General features: G+C 38.5%; 1 protein-coding gene and 1 non-coding gene across 2 annotated transcripts in view; one reads left to right on the forward strand and one right to left on the reverse strand.

Moving 5' to 3' along the window:
• The window catches only part of MAP3K2 (mitogen-activated protein kinase kinase kinase 2), an 89768-nt gene that overhangs the window by 53612 nt on the left and 12068 nt on the right, over positions 1–24088 (forward strand). Inside the window, exons 6-15 of the mRNA XM_021923471.2 lie at positions 3819–3932; positions 4316–4403; positions 7785–7915; positions 8813–8892; positions 10364–10431; positions 10610–10702; positions 12555–12761; positions 16466–16614; positions 17016–17147; positions 19897–20026. Of these exons, the coding sequence (XP_021779163.1) occupies positions 3819–3932; positions 4316–4403; positions 7785–7915; positions 8813–8892; positions 10364–10431; positions 10610–10702; positions 12555–12761; positions 16466–16614; positions 17016–17147; positions 19897–20026 (1192 nt within the window). The remainder of the gene's footprint in view (positions 1–3818; positions 3933–4315; positions 4404–7784; positions 7916–8812; positions 8893–10363; positions 10432–10609; positions 10703–12554; positions 12762–16465; positions 16615–17015; positions 17148–19896; positions 20027–24088) is intronic.
• Positions 17791–17898, reverse strand: LOC116269377. Its single transcript, XR_004176838.1, has one exon. It is a non-coding gene; the product is annotated as a U6 spliceosomal RNA (small nuclear RNA).

Below are 24088 nucleotides of genomic sequence, written 5' to 3' on the forward strand. Positions count from 1 at the left end.
CCTGAGTAGCTGGGACCACAGGCGGGCACCACTGCACCCGGATAATTTTTGTATTTTTGGTAGAGACAGGGTTTCACCATGTTGCCCAGGCTGGTCTCAAACTCCTGAGCTCAAGCGATCCACCTGCCTGGGCCTCCCAAAGTGCTGGGATTACAGGCGTGAGCCGCTGTGCCTGGCTTGATCTGTATTTTTAAGAACCCTTTCCCATTTTCTAAAAATTGGAAAATTGCTCCATTTTTAGTTTATTTTTCTCATGCTTTCTGAAGGATTTCTGTGAGTGGTTCTACCATTATATTTTGGTGGCCTCTTGGCAGGAATGTGGTAGAGGTGGCATTAGGATAAGATTACATTTAAGATTTCTTGCAACCCTGAGATTCTGTGAGTGAGCCGTGTCCTGTCTCATATCTTGACATATTGTCCCAAGCCAAATGCATCATCTTGGACACTGGGGGTAGGAAAATCTTAACTAGTTTTGTGGACATTTGGACAAGCAAAAAATTCATTTATACTGCATGTCATTCCACTTCTATAAATATTTTTTTCTAGTGTAATATTAATTTCTCTGTTCAGAATGAACTATTACTCTATGAACTTCCAGTTGGCTAGAATTGAAACTTTAAGGAAATTTAAGCAGAAATATAAGCTGAGGTTGTTTGGATTTGTTAGTTTGGCTTCTCTTTAATAAGGTGTGTGTGGGGGTGCGTGTGTGTGTGTGTTATGAGGGTTGGGTGTGGAGGTGTTCAGGGTGTGTGTGTGTGTGTGTGTGTCAGTGTCATGGGGGTTGAATGTGGAGGTGTTCAAGCCAAGTAAGGATTTTCTAAGATCACTTCCATTTTAGATGAGTAGAGCAGGAAAAAAATTTTTTTTTTTTTTTTTTTTTTTTTGAGACAGCATCTCCCCATCACCCAGGCTGGAGTACGGTGGCACAGTCATGGCTCACTGCAGCCTTGACCTCCCCAGCTCAATCGGTCCTCCCCCCTCAGCCTCCTAAGTAGCTGAGATTACAGGCATGCACTACTATACCTTGTTAATTTTTGTATTTTTTGTTGAGATGTGGTTTCACCATGTTGCCCAGGCTGGTCTCAAACTCCTGGGCTCAAGCAATCCGCATACCTCAGCCTCCTAAAGTGCTGCGATTACAGGCGTGAGCCACTACCTCCAGCCTAGAGAACCTTTTAATGGCTATCTTGATACTCCACTGTGTAAAGTCAGGAAGATAATTCAGTTCTTTCAGATTTCAGTTCTATTTAATGGTTCTCAAACTCAATTTTAAGTTTCCTTTCTAGAAAGGATTTATGTCAACAAACAACTGATTTATCAAAAATAGGCCAGAGGGTGTTAGATTTCATGAATGAGACTGAAATGAATTCACCAAGCAAGAAAACATTCTCTGATTTATTTAGTATAGTGTAGATAACCTGGGACTTGTGTTCTTGACTCTTAATCCTCATTTTACAGTTTGTAATAGGTAACCTTAGAACACAGGCAGGATCACATTAGGTCTGTAGGCAGTGCCTAAGCTGCTGCACCAGGCACTCCTCCAGGAGGTTCACATTTTACAGCAGCAGACTGAAGAAGAGCAGAATCATTTATGTTCATATTTTTTTTTCTGTCATTTGATTTAGTGTTTTTTTCCCCCAAAAGTAGCAGTATCTTGGAGAAGTAAACAATCCAGTTATAAATGTATAGTAAAAGTAAGTATTCAGATTTTCCCCTCAAATGAAAAATCGGCAGAACAGTCATTATTATTGCTTTAAAATGTTTCCCAGTGCTTAAAAAGTAATAGACTATTGAAGATAGAAGCAAGATATACCAATATGTTTCATAATTGGTGGGAAATAGAAATGTATTTAAGTAGATCAGTAGATCAAGCTTGTTCTATGATACCAAACAGTTGATAATTGTATTTTATTAGAAAAAAATTCTCATAGAGCAAAAAGAGCCCAGTTAGTTGGTCACTTACAGTAATACAAAATTAGCTACAAACAGAAATTGGGATTATATTTTAAGAACAGAGTAAGTAAGTGCAAGCAGATTGTCTGAGGGAATTCACATGAATCTTTCTTTATTTTTGTGTCTGGCAGCATTTCTTATAACAAGGACTTTTTTGGCTGGGTGAGGTGGCTCACGCCTGTAATCCCAGCACTTGAGAAGGCCCAGGTGGGCAGATCATTTGAGGTCAGGAGTTTGAGACCAGCCTGGCCAACATGGTGAAACCCTGTCTCCACTAAAAATACAAAAATTAGCCACACGTGGTGGTGCATGCCTGTAAACCCAGCTACTGGGGAGGCTGAGGCTGGAGAATCACTTGAACCCAGGAGTCAGGTTGCAGTGAGCTGAGATTGCCACTGTACTCTAGCCTGAGTGACAGTGAGACTCCATCTCAAAACAAAAAATCAAAAACCTCAAGGACTTTTTTCATAAAGAAGTCTGCAGAACGAACACACACCATACCAGCTAGTGGATTGGGTTCAGATTGAACTTTTACCACTGTGATATTTATTAAACAGCATTTACCAGGTTGTCTGCTCTTTGCTCACTGCTGGTATGGGGGTCCTTGTCCTCAAAGAATTTGTACTGTAGAGACTCCAAATTAACTCAGCCTTGCATTTGAATGGCTCGTATATTGTGCTAAGTAGAGCAGGTTAACTAGTGCAGAATATGTTCACTTGTTTTTATTCTGTTCCTCTTTCAATGAAATGGAGTATACTTCGATGTTCTTGACAGTCTTCTTAAGTTACTAAATTGACTTTTTTTTTAAAAAAAAGAAGGTATTTTTATTTTCTTAAATTGTATGAATTATGCTTTTTCTCATAGACCTCTTAGGTGCTTTTGTCCTCTATAACATCTGCTGCATGAGAAGACTAATGAAAGCAGATTCCACATTGAGGGTTTACCATGGAATAGTTAACTCATTAGCTTATTTGTTTTAGTGTATAGTGGTCAGGTCACCAGGCTCAGAGAGAAGAACTCTAGGTGGTCCGTAGATTGCAGATATGTTACTAGCGGTACCCCTCCATGGCAGCTGTCCTCCATGGCAGGTACTCAGGATGCTGGTATGTTGAAGAGCATACCAGCTGAGAGTACAAATTTGTGGTTACTATTGAAAAAACTGGCCGGGCGCGGTGGCTCAAGCCTGTAATCCCAGCACTTTGGGAGGCCGAGGCGGGCGGATCACAAGGTCAGGAGATCGAGACCATCCTGGCTAACACGGTGAAACCCCATCTCTACTAAAAACACAAAAAAGTAGCCGGGCGAGGTGGCAGGCGCCTGTAGTCCCAGCTACTCGGGAGGCTGAGGCAGGAGAATGGCGTAAACCCAGGAGGCGGAGCTTGCAGTGAGCTGAGATCGCGCCACTGCACTCCAGCCTGGGGGACAGAGCAAGACTCCGTCTCAAAAAAAAAAAAAAAAAAAAAAGAAAAAAGAACTGAGTTTCATCTATACAGAAGAAAAGTAGTACCTTTATTTCATATGGTCTTTGTCTGTACTCCTTCATGCTTTTTGGGGGCAAACATACTATAACTTAAATTTAGCAACATTATGGAAATATCCTAGAAAATTAATCTTTAAATGTTATTTTCTAAAATAATGTAATGATTAATAAAGACAAATTTAAAAACGTCTATGTTCATTCTAAGATTTTAGTGGCGGTAGAATGAGGAGGGCAAAACAATCTACACGTACACATTCAGACTTTCATCATAGGAACAAATCACAGAGCAAGGCATTTGGACATTTGTAATTCCTTAGTAGTGGAGATGCTCATGGAAGACTTGACCTGGTGAGATAGCTGCATGATTCCTTATGTTTGTTTTTAGTTGGTAATTCCATTAACTACTCAAGATGACTTGGACAAAGCTGTGGAACTGCTGGATCGTAGTATTCATATGAAGAGCCTCAAGATATTACTTGTAATAAATGGAAGTACACAGGTATGACTTGGGATATTTTTTTCAGTAAGAATTATAGGACTTAGGCTTGTAAAAGTTAATATATGAAACATAATTATATTCTGTAATCATTGCAATATTTTCATTATGATCAAATGTAAACTTACATCCTTTAATTACTATACATTAATATCCTTGCTCCTCAAAACCACAGTCATAGTTATACATAACTATAATATGTTGTACATACGAAGCTAATAGAAACTGACAACTTAGAAAGAATTATGTTAGAATTAAAATTTCAAAGAGAAGATTTGATTAAGGCTCACAAACTATATAAAATGGTTTGTACTTGGTAGGGGAGAGGATTCTGTTTAAAGCCCCAAGGAGGAAGAATAGCATTAACTGTCTTTTCTCCTTTGTAGGCTACTAATTTAGAACCATTGCCATCATTAGAAGATTTGGATAATACAGTATTTGGAGCAGAGAGGAAAAAACGGCTTTCTATAATAGGTAAGAAAGCTGGTGTCTGAATTACGAAATGAATGATTTCTCAATTTCTTCTCCATCCTTTAATGTAGTGCAGCACCTAAACATATTCCTGATAACTAATATCCTATTTCTCTACTTCCTGTAATTTAAGTTAAATACATTATTTATTTGATGTCCCTTGGAAATTCAAGTTTACAGGATTAGTAATCTCCAATTTAAATTCTTTGTTTATATATTGAGGGTATTTTAATGTCAACAAATTCAAATAAAACTTTAAAGAGGTTTTAGGCTGGGTGCGGTAGCGCATGCCTGTAATCCCAGCACTTTGGGAGGCCAAGGCGGGCAGATCACAAGGTCAAGAATCAAGACCATCCTGGCCAACATGGTGAAACCCCGTCTTTACTAAAATTACAAAAATTAGCTGGGCATGGTGGCACATGCCTGTAGTCCCAGCTACTCAGGAGGCTGAGGCAAGAGGATTGCTTGAACCCAGGAGGTGGAGGTTGCAGTGAACCGAGATTGTGCCATTGCACTGCAGCGTGGTGACAAAGCGAGACGCCATCTCAAAAAAAAAAAAGTTTTAATCATACAAATAGAATGGAGGAAAAAAATTAAAGGAAGTAATTATAATATATTAAAATTAATAGACTGTAAATTCACAAGCCTTTCTCTAAGGTTTTAGTGATTGCCAAGAATGCTGTCAAAATAAAGATACTAAGAATTTTTATATTATGCTTTATTATTACTTTATTATTATTTGTTTTCATTTGTCATTTATTGTCAAGATTATGATATAAAGAAATAAAGATTTTGCATGCTGTGTTTTTAAGGTGGCTTTATTTTTGCAACATGAGTTGGACATAGATACTCTGAACTCTCCATTCTGTCTGTTCTTCAATTTGTATAAAACATTGATAAAATCTACATTTTTATTTGATAAAAGCATTACATTGTTTCAAAAAACCGCTGGTATAAATGTTCTTACAGAGAGGGCAGTGAGTATGGCCATTAAAGATGGCATGAAAACATATATGAGGGGCGGATTTAAAAGAGAAAAGTTAAAGAGGAGGAAAAACAGATGAATAGGAGGACGCGGGAGAGTTTGTCAAAATAAATATGGTTGGGAATCTGAAAGAGATTGGTAACAGAAGAGGATTGTTGGGTTTTTAATTTTTTATTTTTTTATTTTTTATTTATTTTTTATTTTTTTTTTTTTTATTTTTATTTTATTTATATATTTTTTGAGATCTGAGTCTTGCTCTGTCCCCTGGCTGGAGGTAGTGGCTGACCTCGCTCACTGCAAGCTCCCTCCGGTTCCTACCATTCTCCTGCCTCAGCCTCCCAAGTAGCTGGACTACAGGCACTCGCCACCGCTCGCTACCTTTTGTATTTTTAGTAGAGACGGGTTTCACCATGGTCTCGATCTCCTGGACTCCAGGATCTGCCCGCCTCGGCCTCCCAAAGTGCTGTGGGATTACAGGTATGGAGCCACTGCGTCTCGCCAACCAGAAGAGGATTGTTGATAATCAAAGAAAAAATTGAATTGGCCTGTGAACCACCGAAAAAATAGACATTATTCATGTTCTCTTTTGGTCCCCAGAAGAAGCTATTTTATGACCATTTTCTTCTAAGTGTCTGTCTACATAAGTCCTACTTTGGGTTTCAGGAATGCAGAAATGTGAGCAGCAGAGGTGATACACAAGCAAAATACAAATGGCTTGTCCTTTTCGTTCAGATGTATTTCGATACAGTTTTAAAATTTGGTGAAAGAACATTTGAAATAGCCAAATTCAAATTCCAGCTCTCTGATGAACCTGAGACCAGTAAATGTGTCTTCTTCTTTAAGTCATGGGATTGTTGTAGCATTAAATTGAGAGAACACTTGTACATTTTACTTTTCAAACTAGAAAGCTCATTGTACATTTGTACATTGTACAAAGCTCAGATGTTCATTGTACATTTCTTTCTTTATCTCCATTTCTTACCACATTATGGTACTTGTCATTTTATTAAAAAATTGCTAATTCACTTTATAACTAAGATTACAGGCACCTGCCACCATGCCTGGCTAATTTTTATATTTTTAGTAGAGATGGAGTTTCATCTGGCATGTTGGCCAGGCTAGTCTCGAACTCCTGAGCTCATGTGATCCGTCCACCTCGGCCTCCCAAAGTGCTGGGATTACAGGCGTGAGCCACGGTGCCCAGCTCTAATTCACTTTAGTTGCATTAGACAGAGCAAGCTAAATGCACTAATTAAATTGACATTTTAAATATATTTTGAATTAAAATTACACTGAATACCTCAATCTTATTCTAATAAATATTCTTGACGTCAGTGCCAGCATAAGAAGAAACTGGAAATCGTGAAGTATAGAATTAGTGGTCTTTTATTGGCACTGCTTTAAACTTTGAAAGGCTTTGCTAGATATGACCATTATTTTTCTTATATGTTGGCAGTTGTTTTCTTTAATTGTTTTTATAAAAGGGAGATAGAGGAAAAACTCCTTTAGGTTAGGAGTGTATGCTGATAAACAGGTCTCAACCAAGAGTGCATTGGCATATGCATTACTGTGAAAAATGGGTTGTCAGATAGGGAGACAAAATTTTCATAGCCTTTTTTTTTTTTTTTTTAGTTCTATCTCCTTTTAGTAATTGACTATATTGATCTTCTTTTGTAAGCACGGGGATATGGAAGGAATAAAAATATTAGGGACCAATATTATTGTGGCTACAGTTGTTACGAAGCCTAAATCAATCCTGACTCAAATTGAGCTCCTAATCATTTTACAGACAAGTGTGGACAGTATTCTCTTTTATGCACATGTCTTGGTAATCATTTTGCTCTCTTCTTTCTCCTGTCTCACTAACAAATGCTTGCATATACTCACAATGACTCCTTTACATAAAGCTGAAACCTTTTTTGCTTTAAATTGGACCAGAACTTAAATGCTCACATAACTTCCCCATATCTGTCTTATAGTTTAATTTCAAAAAACTATGAGGAAAGGTGAGACACTGTACTAATAAATATAGCATCATTTCCACAGAACCAAGTAAAATAAAGTGAATTATTGTCTCATAAGAAATGTGATTACTTAAACTGTCTTAATGCCGGAAATCTATATTGTATTATCATCCCATTAGCAGTCAGAATACGATACTACCTAGTGAGTATAAAAGTAATATTATGGTGAGGTTAATAATTATGATAGGGTGGGAATTTACAAAGGTTATAAAACCATTTGAAGTTTTACAAATGAATGTTCTGACAAGTTTTAATAAAAACTGAATTTTCTTTTGCTGAAAGTATTATTGATATAATTCAGAAATATAGCCTATTTAAAACAAAACTTGATTCCTTTGCCTATAATTATAAATTACATTATTTTTCTTCCTTGAGGTCCTACTAGTAGAGATAGAAGTTCTCCTCCCCCAGGATACATTCCAGATGAATTACACCAGGTTGCCCGAAATGGGTCATTCACTAGTATCAACAGTGAAGGAGAATTCATTCCAGAGAGCATGGACCAAGTAAGCAAAAGTTTGAGTTTTTAAATTTAATTTAAAGAGATGTTGTCAGGGTCAGTGTGATCTGGCAGGTAACTGGGTGTGTGTGTGTGTGTGTGTGTTATCTCGTCTCTAATTACCTATCTTCTTAACTGAACAAAATAGAAAAAATATAGGAAAATGCCCGTTAATGTACTTGTGCTTGTGTAAAGAAAGCTGGAATACAGCTGGTTTTTTATTGCTCAGTAAGTGAATGAATGAGAGTGAGTGAATGATAATGCATTTGCTTTGTAATCCTGGAATTAATAGCCAGATTGTTTTTTTTTTAAACATTTGAAAGATCGAATGAAACTACAAATATTTAACTTCATGAAACTGAGGTTTGTAAACTTTCGGAAACATTTAAAAAATACTTTAGTTTTATAGTATTAAAATGTTTTCATGGAGTTGCTATTATTCCCTTAACATTGCATTGCATTATATGTTCACACTATTATAGTAGTTCACATTTTCTAATAATGTAACAGTCATAGTGTCATTAGTCTCAGTTTGGGTGGGGCCATTGTTCAGTTTTCAGTAAGCAAAATAGTGTGAAATGTTGTAGCTTTTAATTATTTAGTCAATAGTCTATAGAGAAAGAATATTTTTCTCTTAGGAAATTTTGAAGTCGTGGCTTGCTTACAAGGGACATTTGAAAATGAGTAACTCTGGAGAGTGACCACTATTGAGTATGGAATTATTCTAAAATTGTGGTGAGTGAGGGTTGCACAGCTCTCAGTATTGTGAAAGCCTTGACTTGTATACTTTAAATGGGTGAATTTTATGTTACATGAAGTATGTCTCATTAAGGAAGGTTTTTTTTAATAAGCAACTTTTGGTTATATCTAATTGAATCATGGTGGAACTGCTTTTTTTTCCTAGATGCTGGATCCGTTATCTTTAAGCAGCCCTGAAAATTCTGGCTCAGGAAGTTGTCCATCACTTGATAGTCCTTTGGATGGGTAATATTTATCGTAGTTTTTGGATGGTTTGTTTATTTGAGACAGTTTTGCTGTCACCCAGGCTGGAGTGCAGTGGCTTGAATGCAGCTTACTGCAGCCTTGACCTCCTGGGCTCTATCAGTCCTCCCACCTCCGACCCCTGAGGAGCTAGGACCAAAGACATTTGCTATTAATACCACATCTGGCTAAGTTGTTTGTATTATTTGTAGAGATGGGGGTTTCACTTTGTTACCCAGGCTGATCTCGAACTCCTGGGCTCAAGCAAACCTCCTGCCTTGGCCTCCTAAAGCACTGGGATTACACACATGAACCACCATGCTCAGTTTATAGTAGTTTTTCTTTTTTAATAGATATGGGTAAATATTCATACAGATAGCATGTTGAATTATCAGTAACTTTTTTGTGCTACATTCAGAGGAATATAATTGGTACTTGTATATACTGATGGCAGATTAATTTTTGCACAGTGTGTATAAATCCCTTTACCTCATGGAATTCAGTATCTTTGTTATTAAAAATGATACCTGATTATAATAGAGTATTCCTGCATGTCAAAATTGTGTGTTTGAAGGCAAATCAAATTTAGAATTTATGTACATTTACTTTTAAAACTGTGTTTGTGAAAGTGCTGTCAACTTTTACATTAATATGTTTGTTTTTGGAGATTTCCTAAGTTATTTCACCTGTTCAGGATTATGTTCATTCTGGCACCAGATTAGAAATAATTTAAATTATTGGTAATTGTAGCCCACTGTGCCATGTTGGTACGTGTAGGCAAACATTTAAGTACTTTTGTGAAAAAGCTGTTCAGGAATATGAGCAGGATGAAGTTGCAAAATGTGAATTTTTTGTTACAAGTGCTCCCCCTTCTGCTCTCAGTAGGACAGTATTCTTGGTAATCCTCTCTGGAATTGCTTTATGAAAGCAAATTCTGAAAAAATAACTAATATTGTATGGGAATGCACATTTAAGTTTCTTTTGTCCATGTATATGAAATTTCTGTATGTGTCAATGTCTACCTCAAGGTAGACATTTAAGAAATTCACGGAAGTAGTAATGAGAAAGCTATATATTTGAGTACTCACCATTTGCAAAAAACTATCCTGGACACCTTACTTGTATACACTTGATTAGTTGGAAATTATCTTTTTTGTTGATGCAGAAGGGTGATTTGCCAAGGTTACATAGTTAAGTGGCAGAGCTTGGATTGAAACACAGTGCTTAGAAACACCTATGATTCCAAAATACATCATTCTTCCACTGTACTGTAAGGTTAATTTTTAAAGCCAGGCTCTTTGCCTACATGTACCAAGTTAGTGTAGTTTTTCTTTTTTAGTTACGCTAACCTTTCAAAGTGAGCTCCTTTACACACATCCATACAGAGAGGCACAGATATAGATATTGCTTAAAGATTTTTTTTAATGTCTTACGTACTTACTGTAAACTTAATGTGACATTTTTTTCTTTATAGAGAGAGCTATCCAAAATCACGAATGCCTAGGGCACAGAGCTACCCAGATAATCATCAGGAATTTTCAGGTTAGACTTTATAAATTCTAAATGTTTAAATGTTTATGTCATTGGATAATGTTTAGGCTGGGAAGGAGAGGGGAGATTTTTGAAAAGTCAAATAAAAATTTATAAATGTGCTTTTCATCATTAGAAATATTTAACTATTTTTTAAAATAAAAGATAACCATCTTATATGTCTTAACAGACTATGATAACCCTATCTTTGAGAAATTTGGAAAAGGAGGAACATATCCAAGAAGGTATCATGTTTCATATCATCATCAAGAGTATAATGATGGTAAGTTTCTGGCAATTAGACCACAAGAACAGTTAAAAATCTCAACAACGAAAATAAATTAAAAAAAATTCTTTTAAACCTCATATTTGTGTAATACCATTAGAAAAATATGAGGAAATTGTGTTATAACAAAAATATAATGGGCATTTTGGCTTTATGTCAACTTATAAGACTTGGCTGTACCTTAAAGAAAAGGAATACTTTTTTGTTTTAAGAGCCAAAGTTTTGCTGCCCAGGCAGGAGTGCTGCGGCATGATCTTAGCTCACTGTAACTTCAAATTCCTGGGCTCAAGTGGTCTTCCTGCCTTGGCTTCTTGAGTTCAGATGTGTGCCATTACAGGCATTTGCCATCACACCCAGCTAATTAAAAAATTTTTTTTGTGCAGAGAGTGTCCCACCATGTTGCCCAGGCTGGTCTTGAAGTCTTGGGCTCAAGCAGTCCTCCTGCCTCAGCCTCCCAAAGTGCTGGGATTACAGGTGTGAGCCACTGCACCTGGCCAAAATGGAGTAATTTTCTTTCTTTTTTTTTCCCCCCAGACAGAGTCTCACTCTGTCACCCAGGCTGGAGTGCAGTGGCATGATCTCTGCTCACTGCACCCTCCACCTCCTGGGTTCAAGCGATTCTCCTGCCTCAGCCTCCCAAGTAGCTGGGATTATAGGTGCATGCCACCATGCCTGGCTAATTTTTTTTTTTTTTTTTTTGAGACGGAGTCTTGCTCTTTCTCCCAGGCCAGAGTGCAGTGGCATGATCTCAGCTCACTGCAGCCTCTGCCTCCTGGGTTGAAGGGATTCTCCTGCCTCAGCCTCCCAAGTAGCTGGGATTACAGGTGCCCGCCACCACACCTGGCTAATTTTTGTATTTTTAGTCTAGACGGGGTTTTGCCATGTTGGCCAGGCTGGTCTCAAAACTCCTGATCTTCAGTGATTCACCCGCCTCGGCCTCCCAGAGTGCTAGGATTACAGGCGTGAGCCACTGTGCCCAGCCTAATTTTTATATTTTTAGTAGAGATGGGGTTTCGCCATGTTGCCCAGACTGGTCTCAAACTCCTGGGCTCAGGTGATCTGCCTGCCTTTGCCTCCCAAATTGCTGGAATTACAGGCATGAGCCACTGCACCCATCCAAAAGAAGTAATTTTTAAATGATACTAGAAAATAACTCCTTGATGATGAGATTGATACTTACCTCATCCCTTTAAGAAAAAAAATTACTTGCCAGGTGCGGTGGCTCATGCCTGTAATCCCAGCACCTTGGGAGGCCGAGGTGGGTGGATCACCTGAGGTCAGGAGTTCGAGACCAGCCTGGCCAACATGATGAAACCCCGTCTCTACTGAAAATATGAAAAATTAGCTGGGCATGGTGGTGGGCGCCTGTAATCCCAGCTACTTGGGAGGCTGAGACAGGAGAATCACTTGAACCTGGGAGGTGGAGGTTGCAGTGAGCCAAGATTGTACCACTGCACTCCAGCCTGGGCAACAAGAGTGAAACTCTGTCTCAAAAAGAAAAGAAAGAAATTAATACCTATGAACTTTTGAATCTTTGTTTTAGATTTTAAAATCATTATTGGAAATAAGAGTAAATTTTTTTTCTCCTTTTTCTCCAGAAGCGAGGAGGTTCCTTTTTATGATTTGTGTGTGTATGTGTGTGTGAGCACACTCATACATGTTTTATCATAAGAGATTATTTGAATTCATATTCAGGTTCTGTTTATTTTTTCTCACCCAATCATTGCTATTTCAGTTTCTTAGCCTAGTCACAGGACAAATTTCTATTCTCTACAGTACAAATTTTAAATACTTTAAAAGTACAACATATTAATAAAAGGTATAAGGTCATTCTCTTTTCATTTTGTAGGTCGTAAAACTTTTCCAAGAGCTAGAAGGACCCAGGGGACCAGCTTCCGGTCTCCTGTGAGTTTCAGTCCTACTGATCACTCCTTAAGCACCAGTAGTGGAAGCAGTATCTTTACCCCAGAGTATGACGATAGTCGAATAAGAAGAAGGGGAAGTGACATAGACAATCCTACTTTGACCGTAATGGACATCAGCCCACCCAGCCGTTGTAAGTAATAGAACTTGGCATAGTGAAATGTAGAGCAGAACCTTTGCAGAATTTTATAGTATTAAAAGGAATAAATCCTAAGTGAGTTTTTGGGGTCAGATGAACTACTCAAAAAAGGTAATAATGGTGTTTCTAAAGGTAGTTGGAATGTCAGGTATAAGCATGGTATCACTGTTAATTACCTTAGATAATTCTGTTCTTCACTTGTATTAGGAAAACTATTACCAACTAGTCATTTTTTATCCATTCATTTCACATATCCTTGTTGAATGCCTGCCACTGAGGTTGAATGCCTACCACTGAGATTTTAAACATAATCTCTTAAGACATAATCTAATGGGGTAGATGATATATGGAGAAATAATTGTATAGCATTTAAATGTGAGTAGAAATCACCAGCTGAGGAGATAATGTGCAAGAGGCCATAACATCATCTAAAAATGGTGAATAGTTCAATTTTTGGCTGATGTAGGGGTATCTTACTTGAAATAGTGGGAATAGGCCTACAGTGGTAACTCAGGCCGGATTGCAAAGCATTTAGACCTTATTATGTAATCAGTGCATACAAAGATTCATGCTCGAAGATGTTTGTTACAGCACTGTTTACATACTCTGAATTCCTTTTTTGTGCTAGTGTGTCATAGTTTACTTTTCTATCCATATTGACCCCATGCTATATTGCTGTTATTTTTGCTTTAGACAGCTATCTTTTGAAGTGATTAAAAATAAGAGAAAAATGTCTTTTATATATATTTTCAGTATATTCATTTTTATAGATCTTTGTATAGATCCAAAATCTATATAAACAAAGACAGATCCAAGATCTGTTGGGTATCAAATTCCTTCTGCCTGAAAAACTGCATTTTAACCTTTCTTGTAAAATAGACTTGCTGGTAGTAAGTTCATTCAGCTTTTGTTTGTTTGAAAAAAGTCTGTATTTCTTCTTCATTTTTGCGACAGGATCTCACTCTGTCACTCAGGCCGTGGTGCAATCTCAACTCATTGCAACCTCTGCCTCCTGGGCTCAAGCAATTCTCCCACCTCAGACTCTCAAGTATCTGGCACTACAGGCATGCACCACCATGCCCAGATAATTTTTGTATTTTTTGTGGAGACAGGGTTTTGCTGTGTTGCCCAGGCTGGTCTTGAACTCTTGGGCTTAAGCTGATCCACCTGCCACAACCTCCCAAAGTGCTGGAATTACAGTGTGAGCCACTGCACCTGGCCTTTCTAGCACTTTAAAGCTATTGTCCCATTGTCTTCTGGCGTATATACTTCCTGAAGAGAAATCTGCTATAATTCTTATCTTTGTTCCTCCATATGTAATACGCTTTCTTCCCCCGCAGCTGTCCCAGCTGCTTTCAAGATTTTGTCTTTGATTTTCTACAGTGTGAATAAGATGTGTCTAGGTATATTTGTGTAGGGTTCCCAGCTGGTGTTCTTTCAGTTTATTATATTTATAGTTTGTGAAAAGTTCTCAGTTGTTACCTCTCCAAGTATTTTTTCTGTCTCATTCTTCCTTTTTCTTTTGGGATTCCTATTACCTGTACACTAGACTATTTGATACTGTCTCATACCTCTGTTTTTTCTCCCTCTCCCACACACACACACACTCTCTCTCTCCCTCCCCGCCCCCTCTCTCTGGCCCCATTGATCTTTCAGGTTCACTGATTCTTTCCTCAGCCTTGTTGCATCTATTTATGATCCTGTTGAAGGAATTCTTAATTTCTGTCATTGTTCTTTATTTCATGCATTTTCATGTGACTCATTCCTGTAGTTTCCATTACTCTGTTCACCATCTGTTCATGCATGTTGTCTACCTTTTCCATTAGAACCTTTAACATGTTAGTCAAGTTATTTTAAATTTCCCGTCTGAACCTTCTGAGTCTGGTTGTATTAATTGCTTTCTCTCTTGATTTTCTTTGGAAGGGTTGCTTTTTTGTGCCATCATTTTACAGTGAATGCCAGATATCATGTATAGGATAAAGGAGGAGGTGAATAGAATGTATGCCTGGAAATAGGCACAGCTCTTCTTCTGCTAGGCCGTAACTATGAGAAGCTGAGTCAGTCTAGTCAGGAGTTGAGCTGGGTTTGGATTTTGTTGTTGCCGTGGTCCCTGTGCACCACTGACTTTAAATTCTTCGAATTACTTTGTACTGGTTTCCTAAAGGGATTTTCTCAGCCGTCCTGCTCCATCAGCGTTGTTTTTTTTTTTTTTTTTTTTTTTTTTTTGAGATGGAGTTGCCCAGGTTGGAGTGCAGGGGCGCGATACTGGCTCACTGCAACCTCCCCCTCCCGGGTTCAAGCGATTCTCCTGCATCAGCCTCCCAAGTAGCTGCAATTACAGGTGTCCGCCACCACACCTGGCTTTTTTTTTTTTTTTTTTTTTAGTAGAAATGGGGTTTTGCCACATTGGCCAGGCTGGTCTTGAACTCCTGACCTCAGGTAATCCGCCTGCCTTGGCCTCCCAAAGTGCTGGGATTACAGGTGTGGGTCACTGCACCCGGCCTTGACCTTCCTTTTGTGCCTACTTCTCAGAGAGGGAGGATCTCTCTATGGCCTTGTGCTCTCAGTAGTGGATTGCTGCTACTTGCAAGCCCAGGATGGGGAGGCAGAATAGAGGGTTCTGTGTTGTCCTATCCAGCTTCAGTCTTAGGCAGGCTTTATCTCCTCCGTTCTCAGAGATGGCCTTACCCATCTTCCAGGAGTAGGAGTGCTCTAATGGTCAGGGTCGCAGGAGGTTTCCAGCTTCTCTGTCAGGGGTAGAGTTTGTTTGTTTGTTTGTTTTTCTTTCTTTCTCATTCCCCTAGTCTCAGTAGGTCTTTACCTGTAATGCAGGGGTGACAGGGTTTTCTGCTTTCTCCAGCAGCTGAAGGCTCTTGTTTCTTAGGGGAGAGGGGTGTGGAAGGGCTTTCTGCATTTCCCACAACAGTGGGCCATTCCCCTTCTCCAGGCCTTGACTACCAAGGGAGGCTTTCCCTGGTGTCTCCTGCCCCTGTGAGTGCATGGTAGAGGTCCACAGAAAAGACTTTGAGCAGGTGTGAGCTCACCTGTGTCTGGATCTCCCAAGGGTTCAATACTCTCATGCCAGCCCACGTTTGTTTAAAATGGAGGTGAATTCTTCCCTGCTGGTGTGGGTCTTTCTCTGTGCTTTGCCATAAGTGAGTCAGTGCTTCTGTTCTGTCTCTCCTTAGAGATGCCACTTTTTCCTTCGATTTCAGGTTAGTTGGTTGCCCTGCAATCTTAGCTTTTTGATATGTGTTCAATAAAAGTTAAATTTTGTAGATTACCCAGATTTCTCTTGTTTGTATGGGATTGATACTTTTTCCAGCTTTCTACATTGTAGGTGGAGGCTGAAAAACTAAGTACAAATATTACTGCAGTGAAGATTAGAAATGGTGCATCTTACAGTCTTTGGCATCTTAGATTGAGTGAAAGAAAGATGCTGTCACGTGTAATTAGGAAAACAATTTCAGAAAAAAATGACTCTTGGGATATGAATCTTTTTTTGGTTTAGGATTTGTAGAAAACGGATGAAAGAGAAAATTTTGAAAGACGGTACCTATGTGAATTTGGATAATCATAATTTTCCCTTATATCCAAGCACATTCAATGGAGGATGTCACTAATGCAGTATGTTCATTTAGTTATTAACCATTTGTGTGCTGTTTGATATTTCACTTTAAGAAAGTGTTCATTTTCAGCACCTCGGGCTCCAACCAACTGGAGATTGGGCAAACTGCTTGGCCAAGGAGCCTTTGGAAGGGTCTACCTCTGTTATGATGTTGATACAGGAAGAGAATTGGCTGTTAAGCAAGTTCAGTTTGATCCTGATAGTCCTGAGACCAGCAAGGTAAAAATCACTGCACACATTTACTTTGTCACATTATAAGAAACTTTATTTATTATTATTCTTTTAACATTAAGCCCCTTCCATTCTAAATAAGAAGCATTTTTACTAAAAAGTACAGTTTTCTTTAGTATAAATTATTTGTAAAACAGATTAGATATATTTATCTACTTTTCAATATGTATTTTTCTTTTTTAGTACTTCAGTTATAATATTAATCTGATTCAGTGTTGCTTTAGCATATCATCAAGGACTGTTTAAAAAGTTATTGGTTACAGACTTTCAGATATTTGTTACTGGGAACTAAAATTTTCAGAATGAAATCACCTTGATGGTCCATGAAGTTAGAATTTTTTGCTTTTACTGACATGGTTGAAGACTTAACAATGAATTCTCTCTTTCAGGAAGTAAACGCACTTGAATGTGAAATTCAGTTGCTGAAAAACTTGCTGCATGAGCGAATTGTTCAGTATTATGGCTGTTTGAGGGATCCCCAGGAAAAAACACTTTCCATATTTATGGAATATATGCCAGGGGTAAGTTAGTACCTCTTTTTGAAAATGCACATTCCATTTAAAATTACAGTTAATAAAAGAAAGACCAAAAAAACGTAGATTATAAAATGTTAACCCTAGTTAAAGACATTTTGAAAGAGTTTTAAATTAGAGCTGGGTTATATTTTCTGTCCTCTTCATCTGTCTTTGTATTTTTTAACTCATTAATGCTAAAGTATTCTAAAGTAGGTTACAGACATCTTAGCAGTCTATCTTGAGATTTCCTTAAATGCCCTAAAATGCCCATTATAGCTGATATATTCACACCAAGTTCCAGTCTAGGATGATACATTACATTTAATTGTTATGCTCCTTAATTATCTCTTTTTAAACAATTTTTTATAATTCTTAGAAAGAGAGGCAAGGTCTCACTCTGCTACCTAGGCTGGTTTCAAACTCAGTGATTCTTCTGCCTTGGCCTCCCAAAGTGCTAGGATTACTATCTAGAGCAGTCAGTTTGTACATGATACAGATTTGACAAAGAGAGGAAGATAGCCTGTTAAGAGTCTTCACTCTCAGGATCTGGAAGAATTTGCAAAAAAAAAAAAACCAAAAAACTCTCATGGATTTCTCTAATTGCATTCTTGTGGATTTTGTTTTTTTGTTTTAAATTTTTTATATTTTTAGTTATATGGAATGCTTCACAAATTTCCATGTCATCCTTGGCGCAGGGGCTGTGCTAATCTTCTCTGTATCATTCTAATTTTAGTGTGTGTGCTGCCGAAATGAGCATGTGGATTTTAATTTGTTCTTTTATCCCTTTATTTATTATCAAGTTAGATCTAAGGTCTAAATTAGATTCACATTCAAATTTGATACATCATAGATGAAGCTATGCATCCTATCAGGAGCCAGTTTCTGGTTATTCTGGTTATTCCACTGTAGCAATGCAAAGACCAATCATTAGATGAGGGTGATTGACATATTGATTCCTGCACTGTAAAGTTTTGTTTTTTCCTGCAGACCAGAAAGTAATATGAGATATAGCAGTGGCACATATGAATAGCCCGTTCCTTTTCAACCATCCACCTAATGTTTTTAGCACTGATAGTCATCACTAGAGTCTATAATTTCATTAGGAGTTATAAAATGTGATTTGTGACATCTGTCATTATGTATATTTTATTTTTTAATAGAGTACATCTAGTATTAATGATTTTCAAGGTGGTGATTGATATGTTTACTCATTTAAAAATACATGTATTTCCATAATTTTTATTTTATTTATTTATTTTTGAGATGGAGTTTCGCTCTTGTTGCCCAGGCTGGGCAATGGCATGATCTCAGCTCACTGCAACCTCTGCCTCCCGGTTCAAGTAATTCTCCTGCCTCAGCCTCCCGTGTAGCTGGGATTACAGGTGCACACCAGCACACCCAGCTAATTTTTGTATTTTTAGTAGAGACGGGGTTTCACCGTGTTGGCCAGGCTGGTCTCAAACTGCTGACCTCAGGTGATGCACCCGCTTCAGCCTCCCAAAGTGCTGGGATTACAGGCATGAGCCACTGCTCCCGGCCATAATTTTTATTTTTTGAGATGGAGTCTCGCTTTGTTGCCTAGGCTGGAATGTAGTGGTGCGATCTCGGCTCACTTTAACCTCCGCCTCCCGAATTAAATCATTTCTCCTGCCTCAGCCTTCTGAGTAGCTGGGTTACAGGCATCCGCCACCACGCCCAGCTAATTTTTTGTATTTTTAGTAGAGACGGGGTTTCACCGTGTTGGCCAGGCTGGTCTTGAACTCCTGACCTCAGGTGATCCACCCGCCTCAGCCTCCCAAAGTGATGGGATTACAAGCATGAGTCACCATGCCCGGCCGATACCTGTGTAATTTTTGTATTTTTAATAGACATGGGGTTTCACCCTGTTGGCCAGGCTGGTCTTGAACTCCTGACCTCAGGTGATCTGCCTTCCTCAGCCTCCCAAAGTGCTGGGATTACAGGCATAAACTACTGTGCCTGGCCTCTTCTGTATAGGTAGAGACACAGTAGACTGAACAAACAAGCCATGCTGAACTGTAGGTGTCAGTAGTTGACTGGGCACCCTTGCTCCTTTCCATATGTGTGATTTACAAGTTTGGGTCCACAGAATTGCAAAATGCTCTCCCTCCAAGGATGGCTCATAAACAGTGGAAAGGACAAATGGTTAAATCTGTAAAATCCAAGGATTTACTTTTATATGACAGAGTACACCGTTTACCAAAATTCAAGGAAAGGCAGAAACATTCGGATGTATTTTCCTGTCAAAAAAGAGATTTGTCCCTCAGGAAGCATTTTATTTCTGTCTTTTAAAGGGATGATTAATCAAACTTGTACATTGGAATCACTAGGGAAGCTTTTTCAAAATTTAAATACCTATGCCTCACTTCAGACTGATTCAGCTTTCTCAGAGATGGCACCTTATCCTGCCCTAAAAAACACTTGAGAAAATCTGAAGTTCTCCTTTTGTGTATGTTCTCATGTTTCGAACTTGAGTGTTGAGTTTTTTCTTATATAAAGAAAAAACTTTAAAATGTCATATATGTTCTTTCTAGTTATACCCATTCCTTTTCCTGAGAAAATCAGCAGATGTCAATAAAATACTTTAAAAACAGAATAAGAACAAAATAAATAAAATTCAAGTAGGACATGCTTAGACAAGTGAGATGAGAATTCCTGGCCTCTTTACCAATAAAGATTTAATAGCAGTTTTCATTTCAAACCATATACAGTAGTTTTTGTTGTTGTTTTCTCCTAGGGTTCAATTAAGGACCAATTAAAAGCATATGGCGCTCTTACTGAGAATGTGACTAGGAAATACACCCGTCAGATTCTGGAGGGTGTCCATTATTTGCATAGTAATATGATTGTCCATAGAGATATCAAAGGTAAGTAATGAGGTATTTTCTATTTTAAATAGACAGTTCTTTGTGAATGTGAATGAAACAAGTGATGTGGATAAGACATTTAACATTAATTCATCTATCTCTGAAACAGGGAAACAGTTCTCTTGCTTTCTTGTGAACTGCATCAGTGTTTTATCACACCAGTCCTGTCTCCCCAAATGGGTAGCTCTACTGTGGGGGCTCACAGAATCAGTAAAGTTTAAGAGACCATACAAGTGAGATCATGTTTCATACATAGTACATGGGCATTAGTATAGGCTGGCCAAGAGTAGGAGCCCTGCTGCCAGGTGGCCTGATTCAGATTCGGGCTTTATCCACACTGTGTGACCTTGGACAAGTTACTCAGTCTCTCAGTTCCTCTTTCTTAAATGATGGAGATAACAGTATCCAGCTCATAGGATTCTCTAAAGGAGTAAATGAGTTAATGCATGCAATATGCTTAAAGTAGTGCCTGATACCTAAAAAGCTCTTAAAAGTTAGCTATGATGACATACTTTATCTTGAGATCAAATTTGAGCTAGGAGGAATGGATGTCACTAGCTAGGGAAAGAAGGAAGGGGGGGAGAAAAGAACCCCAAACTGAGCTCTGATGAACTCCAACTATGTCCAACTGACATTAAAACTCAAAAACTCAACCGTTTTCAGGGATAAAGGATGTAGGTAGATGCGTGAAGTCACACAAAAGCAAGTGGTGGGGATAAGTACAATTTAAGAATGCTTCAAAATCTATACTACAAAACATACCTGGAAGTTTGGTCCTGTAAAGGTAGGTGGTAGCCCCAAATTTAGACATCACTTTATAAATTGATCAATAAAAATAAAAATAATGAATAGCGGCATGATGGTGCATGACTGTAGTCCCAGCTACCTGGGAGGCTGAGGCAAGAGGATCGCTTGAACCCAGGAGTTCAAGTCCAGCCTAAGGTAGTGAGATCCCATTTGTTAATAAACAGTAATGTGCCACATAATGATGTTTCCACGTCATTATGGACCAGATATACAACAGTGGCTATACCATATAGACTAGGTGTGTAGTAGGCTATACCATTTAGGTTTGTGTAAAAACACTCTGTGATGTTTGCATAATGACAAAATTGCCTAACAATGCATTTTTCAGAATGCATCCCTATCATTAAGCAATGCATTACTGTAAATATGTATGTGTACACATTTGTATTTGCATGTATAAAGATATTATTCATTGATCTTGTTGGGGACTCTGATGAGCTCCCAGGCTTTCACTTCCCCTTTGAGGTGTGGCACATCCTAATTATGGCCATATTCAGACCAACGAGAACATTCCTAACCAGTTCTGGTGATGGAGTCGAATGCAGAATGCCTAAGCCAGATCACATATGCTAGAATGGGACTTAGAGTAAGTCTGAAAAGATGGGTACATTGCTCATGATCTACGCATCTTAGGCAAACCTCAGTCGTTAAGTATGAAACCTGATAGCTTAAAGAACCTCATAGAGAGGTTATTCAGTTATGAATAATGTCCATTCAAGCCAGCTTCTCGTTAGCCCTCACAATGAGGCAAGGCAAAGGAGCTGACGGAGCTACCCGCTGAGTGGATCTTCTTCAAACTTTGCCAGAAGTGAGGAGCCATCCTGGTCAAATGAGGAGGTTGGAAGTAAGCTGATTTTAAAGCACAGGGCAAATGTATTGATAAGAGAATAAATAAAATATAAAATTGGATGTGTGCAATATGATCTTAAGTTTGTAAAATTCAAGTATGACCTAGAAGGAAGATTTCCATATGATTGATGGTGGTTATCATCAAGTGGCAGGATGAGTGATGGTCTTTTTTTTTTTTTTTTATTAGATGGAGTTTCGCTCTTGTTGCCCAGGGCTGGAGTGCAGTGGTGCGATCTCGGCTCACTGCAACCTCTGCCCTCACCCCGGGTTCAAGTAATTCTCTTGCCTCAGCCTCGCTAGTAGCTGGGATTACTGGCATGTGCCATCACACCCGGCTCATTTTGTATTTTTAGTAGAGATGGGGTTTCTCCATGTTGGTCAGGCTGGTCTCAAACTCACGACCTCAGGTGATCCGCCCGCCTTGGCCTCCCAAAGTGCTGGGATTACAGGTGTGAGCCACTGCGCCCCGCCTTTGTTTGTTTGTTTTTTTTTGAGTCAGGGTCTCCCTCTGCCACCCAGGTTAGAGTGAAGTGGTGCTATCATGGCTCACTGAAGCTTCAGCCTGTTGAGTTCAAGCCAATCCTCTCACCTCAGCCTCCCGAGTAGCTGAGACTACAGGCACACACCACCATGCCCAGTTAATAAAAATTTTTTCTTTTTTTTTTTTTTTGTAGAGATAGGGTATTGCTATGTTGCCAGGCTCCTATATACTTTTTCTGTATTTCTCAAATTTCCATGAGCAACTTTTAAATCGTAACAGAAAAGGAAGATGATTGGTTTTCAGTTTAGACCCATGAAGTCATAATGAAACCTAGGATGAAAATGAATTGATTATGTTGCTAGGGAACCAACTCACTATTTCAAAACCTAGTTGCTCTCTTCTGCCTTTGTTTTTGTTGTATTTGTATTACGAACTAGACCACTGAAGACCAAATAATGGATGAAAGGAAACTTATCTTCATAGAAGTATTTTGGCTAAGAAGCGAAGAAAGAATAATGAACAGATATTGGCATTAAACATTAATGGCTGCTGATATCACTTAAATAGAGATTGTCTAGAATACAACATTATCTATCTAGTTTTGTTCCTCAGTTCCCCAGAAATTGAACCTGAATCTGATCAAGCCTCCAAATTCGGTTACGGAATTATGTAATATACATATAGGACAGATGAGCGTGTTAAAATGATTCTTTGGGATGCAGTCAGCAAAATCTAGACCATGAGAAAGCTATAGGCAGACAACTTAGTTTCTTCATAAGTTGCAAAGAAAAAAGAAAAGGAGATTGGAGGGAACTTTAGGAAAGACTTAGAAGATTTATCAGTGACTCCCAATATATGGACTTCATTTGGATTCTAGTTTTTTTAATGTAACAAATTGAATACCGACTATATATTTGATAATATTAAGAAGTTATTGTTCATCCTCTTGGGTGTGATAAGAGTCCTTATCTTTGAAAGATATGTACTGAACCATTTGTTTATCATGACATCTTGAATGTGCTTCAAATCCTAGAGAGGGGAGGAGGAGTGGTTGGCAGTATGGCTGGGGCAGGGTCGTCCAGATGGATGTTGAGGCTGGGTGGTGGCTGAGCATGCTGCTCTACCTTTGTGTATGTCTGAAAAGTCTCCTTAATAACTTACTTTTGACACATCCAAAATAAGTTTTTAGAAACTTATGCTGGAGCCTGGCTACCCATTTTCTCTTCAGCCCTTCTTCTGGGTAAGCATTGGTTCAACATTGGTGATTCCTCCCCAGAGACAGCTTCCCCTGTCTGTGACCTGCCTTGGACTGTTCCTTCCCCAATCAGAGCCCTGCTTGTAGCCAGTAAAAAATGGGCTTTGTTGTCCTTCCACTGGTTAAGTATTCTAGAGATGGTGGCTTTTTTGACAGTCTTTCTTAAAGTATTGGATGGTGGGAAATGTTAGACAGTGCTCTTTTAGAAGATCACTAATGTCATGGCATGTTTACACTTAAGGTGTGCAGAGAATGAACTCTGGACTGTCCTCTGGAGAGAGGCTTTAGGGAACCATCATTGACTAGACTGGGGAATTTGCTGGGAGAACAGAAAGACAGGTACAGAAGCCCCATGATAGGGGTGGGGTCTCTTTATCCTCTCCAGTCTGTAAAGTAGCTTTTCTCCACTATTCACTCTCCTCCTTAGAGATCATTTTTTCAGAAAAGGGTAAGAGAACCAAGAAAATGAATATCTTTGTAATATAAAATATGGTTAAGGTGATGGAAGACTTAAAAATAAGAAATGAAGTAAAATTTTAAAATTAAAATAATTAAAATTAGATAATAAAATAAATGGCTTATTTAAGAATAGGTAAAGAAAAAGTTAAAAATGAGAAGGTCCAAAGTAACGAAGGTTATGTGGAGAAAAATGAGAAGCGAAATGATTTAT

This window comes from Papio anubis, chromosome 10 (genome assembly GCF_008728515.1).
Source record: "Papio anubis isolate 15944 chromosome 10, Panubis1.0, whole genome shotgun sequence".
Lineage (NCBI taxonomy): Eukaryota > Metazoa > Chordata > Mammalia > Primates > Cercopithecidae > Papio > Papio anubis.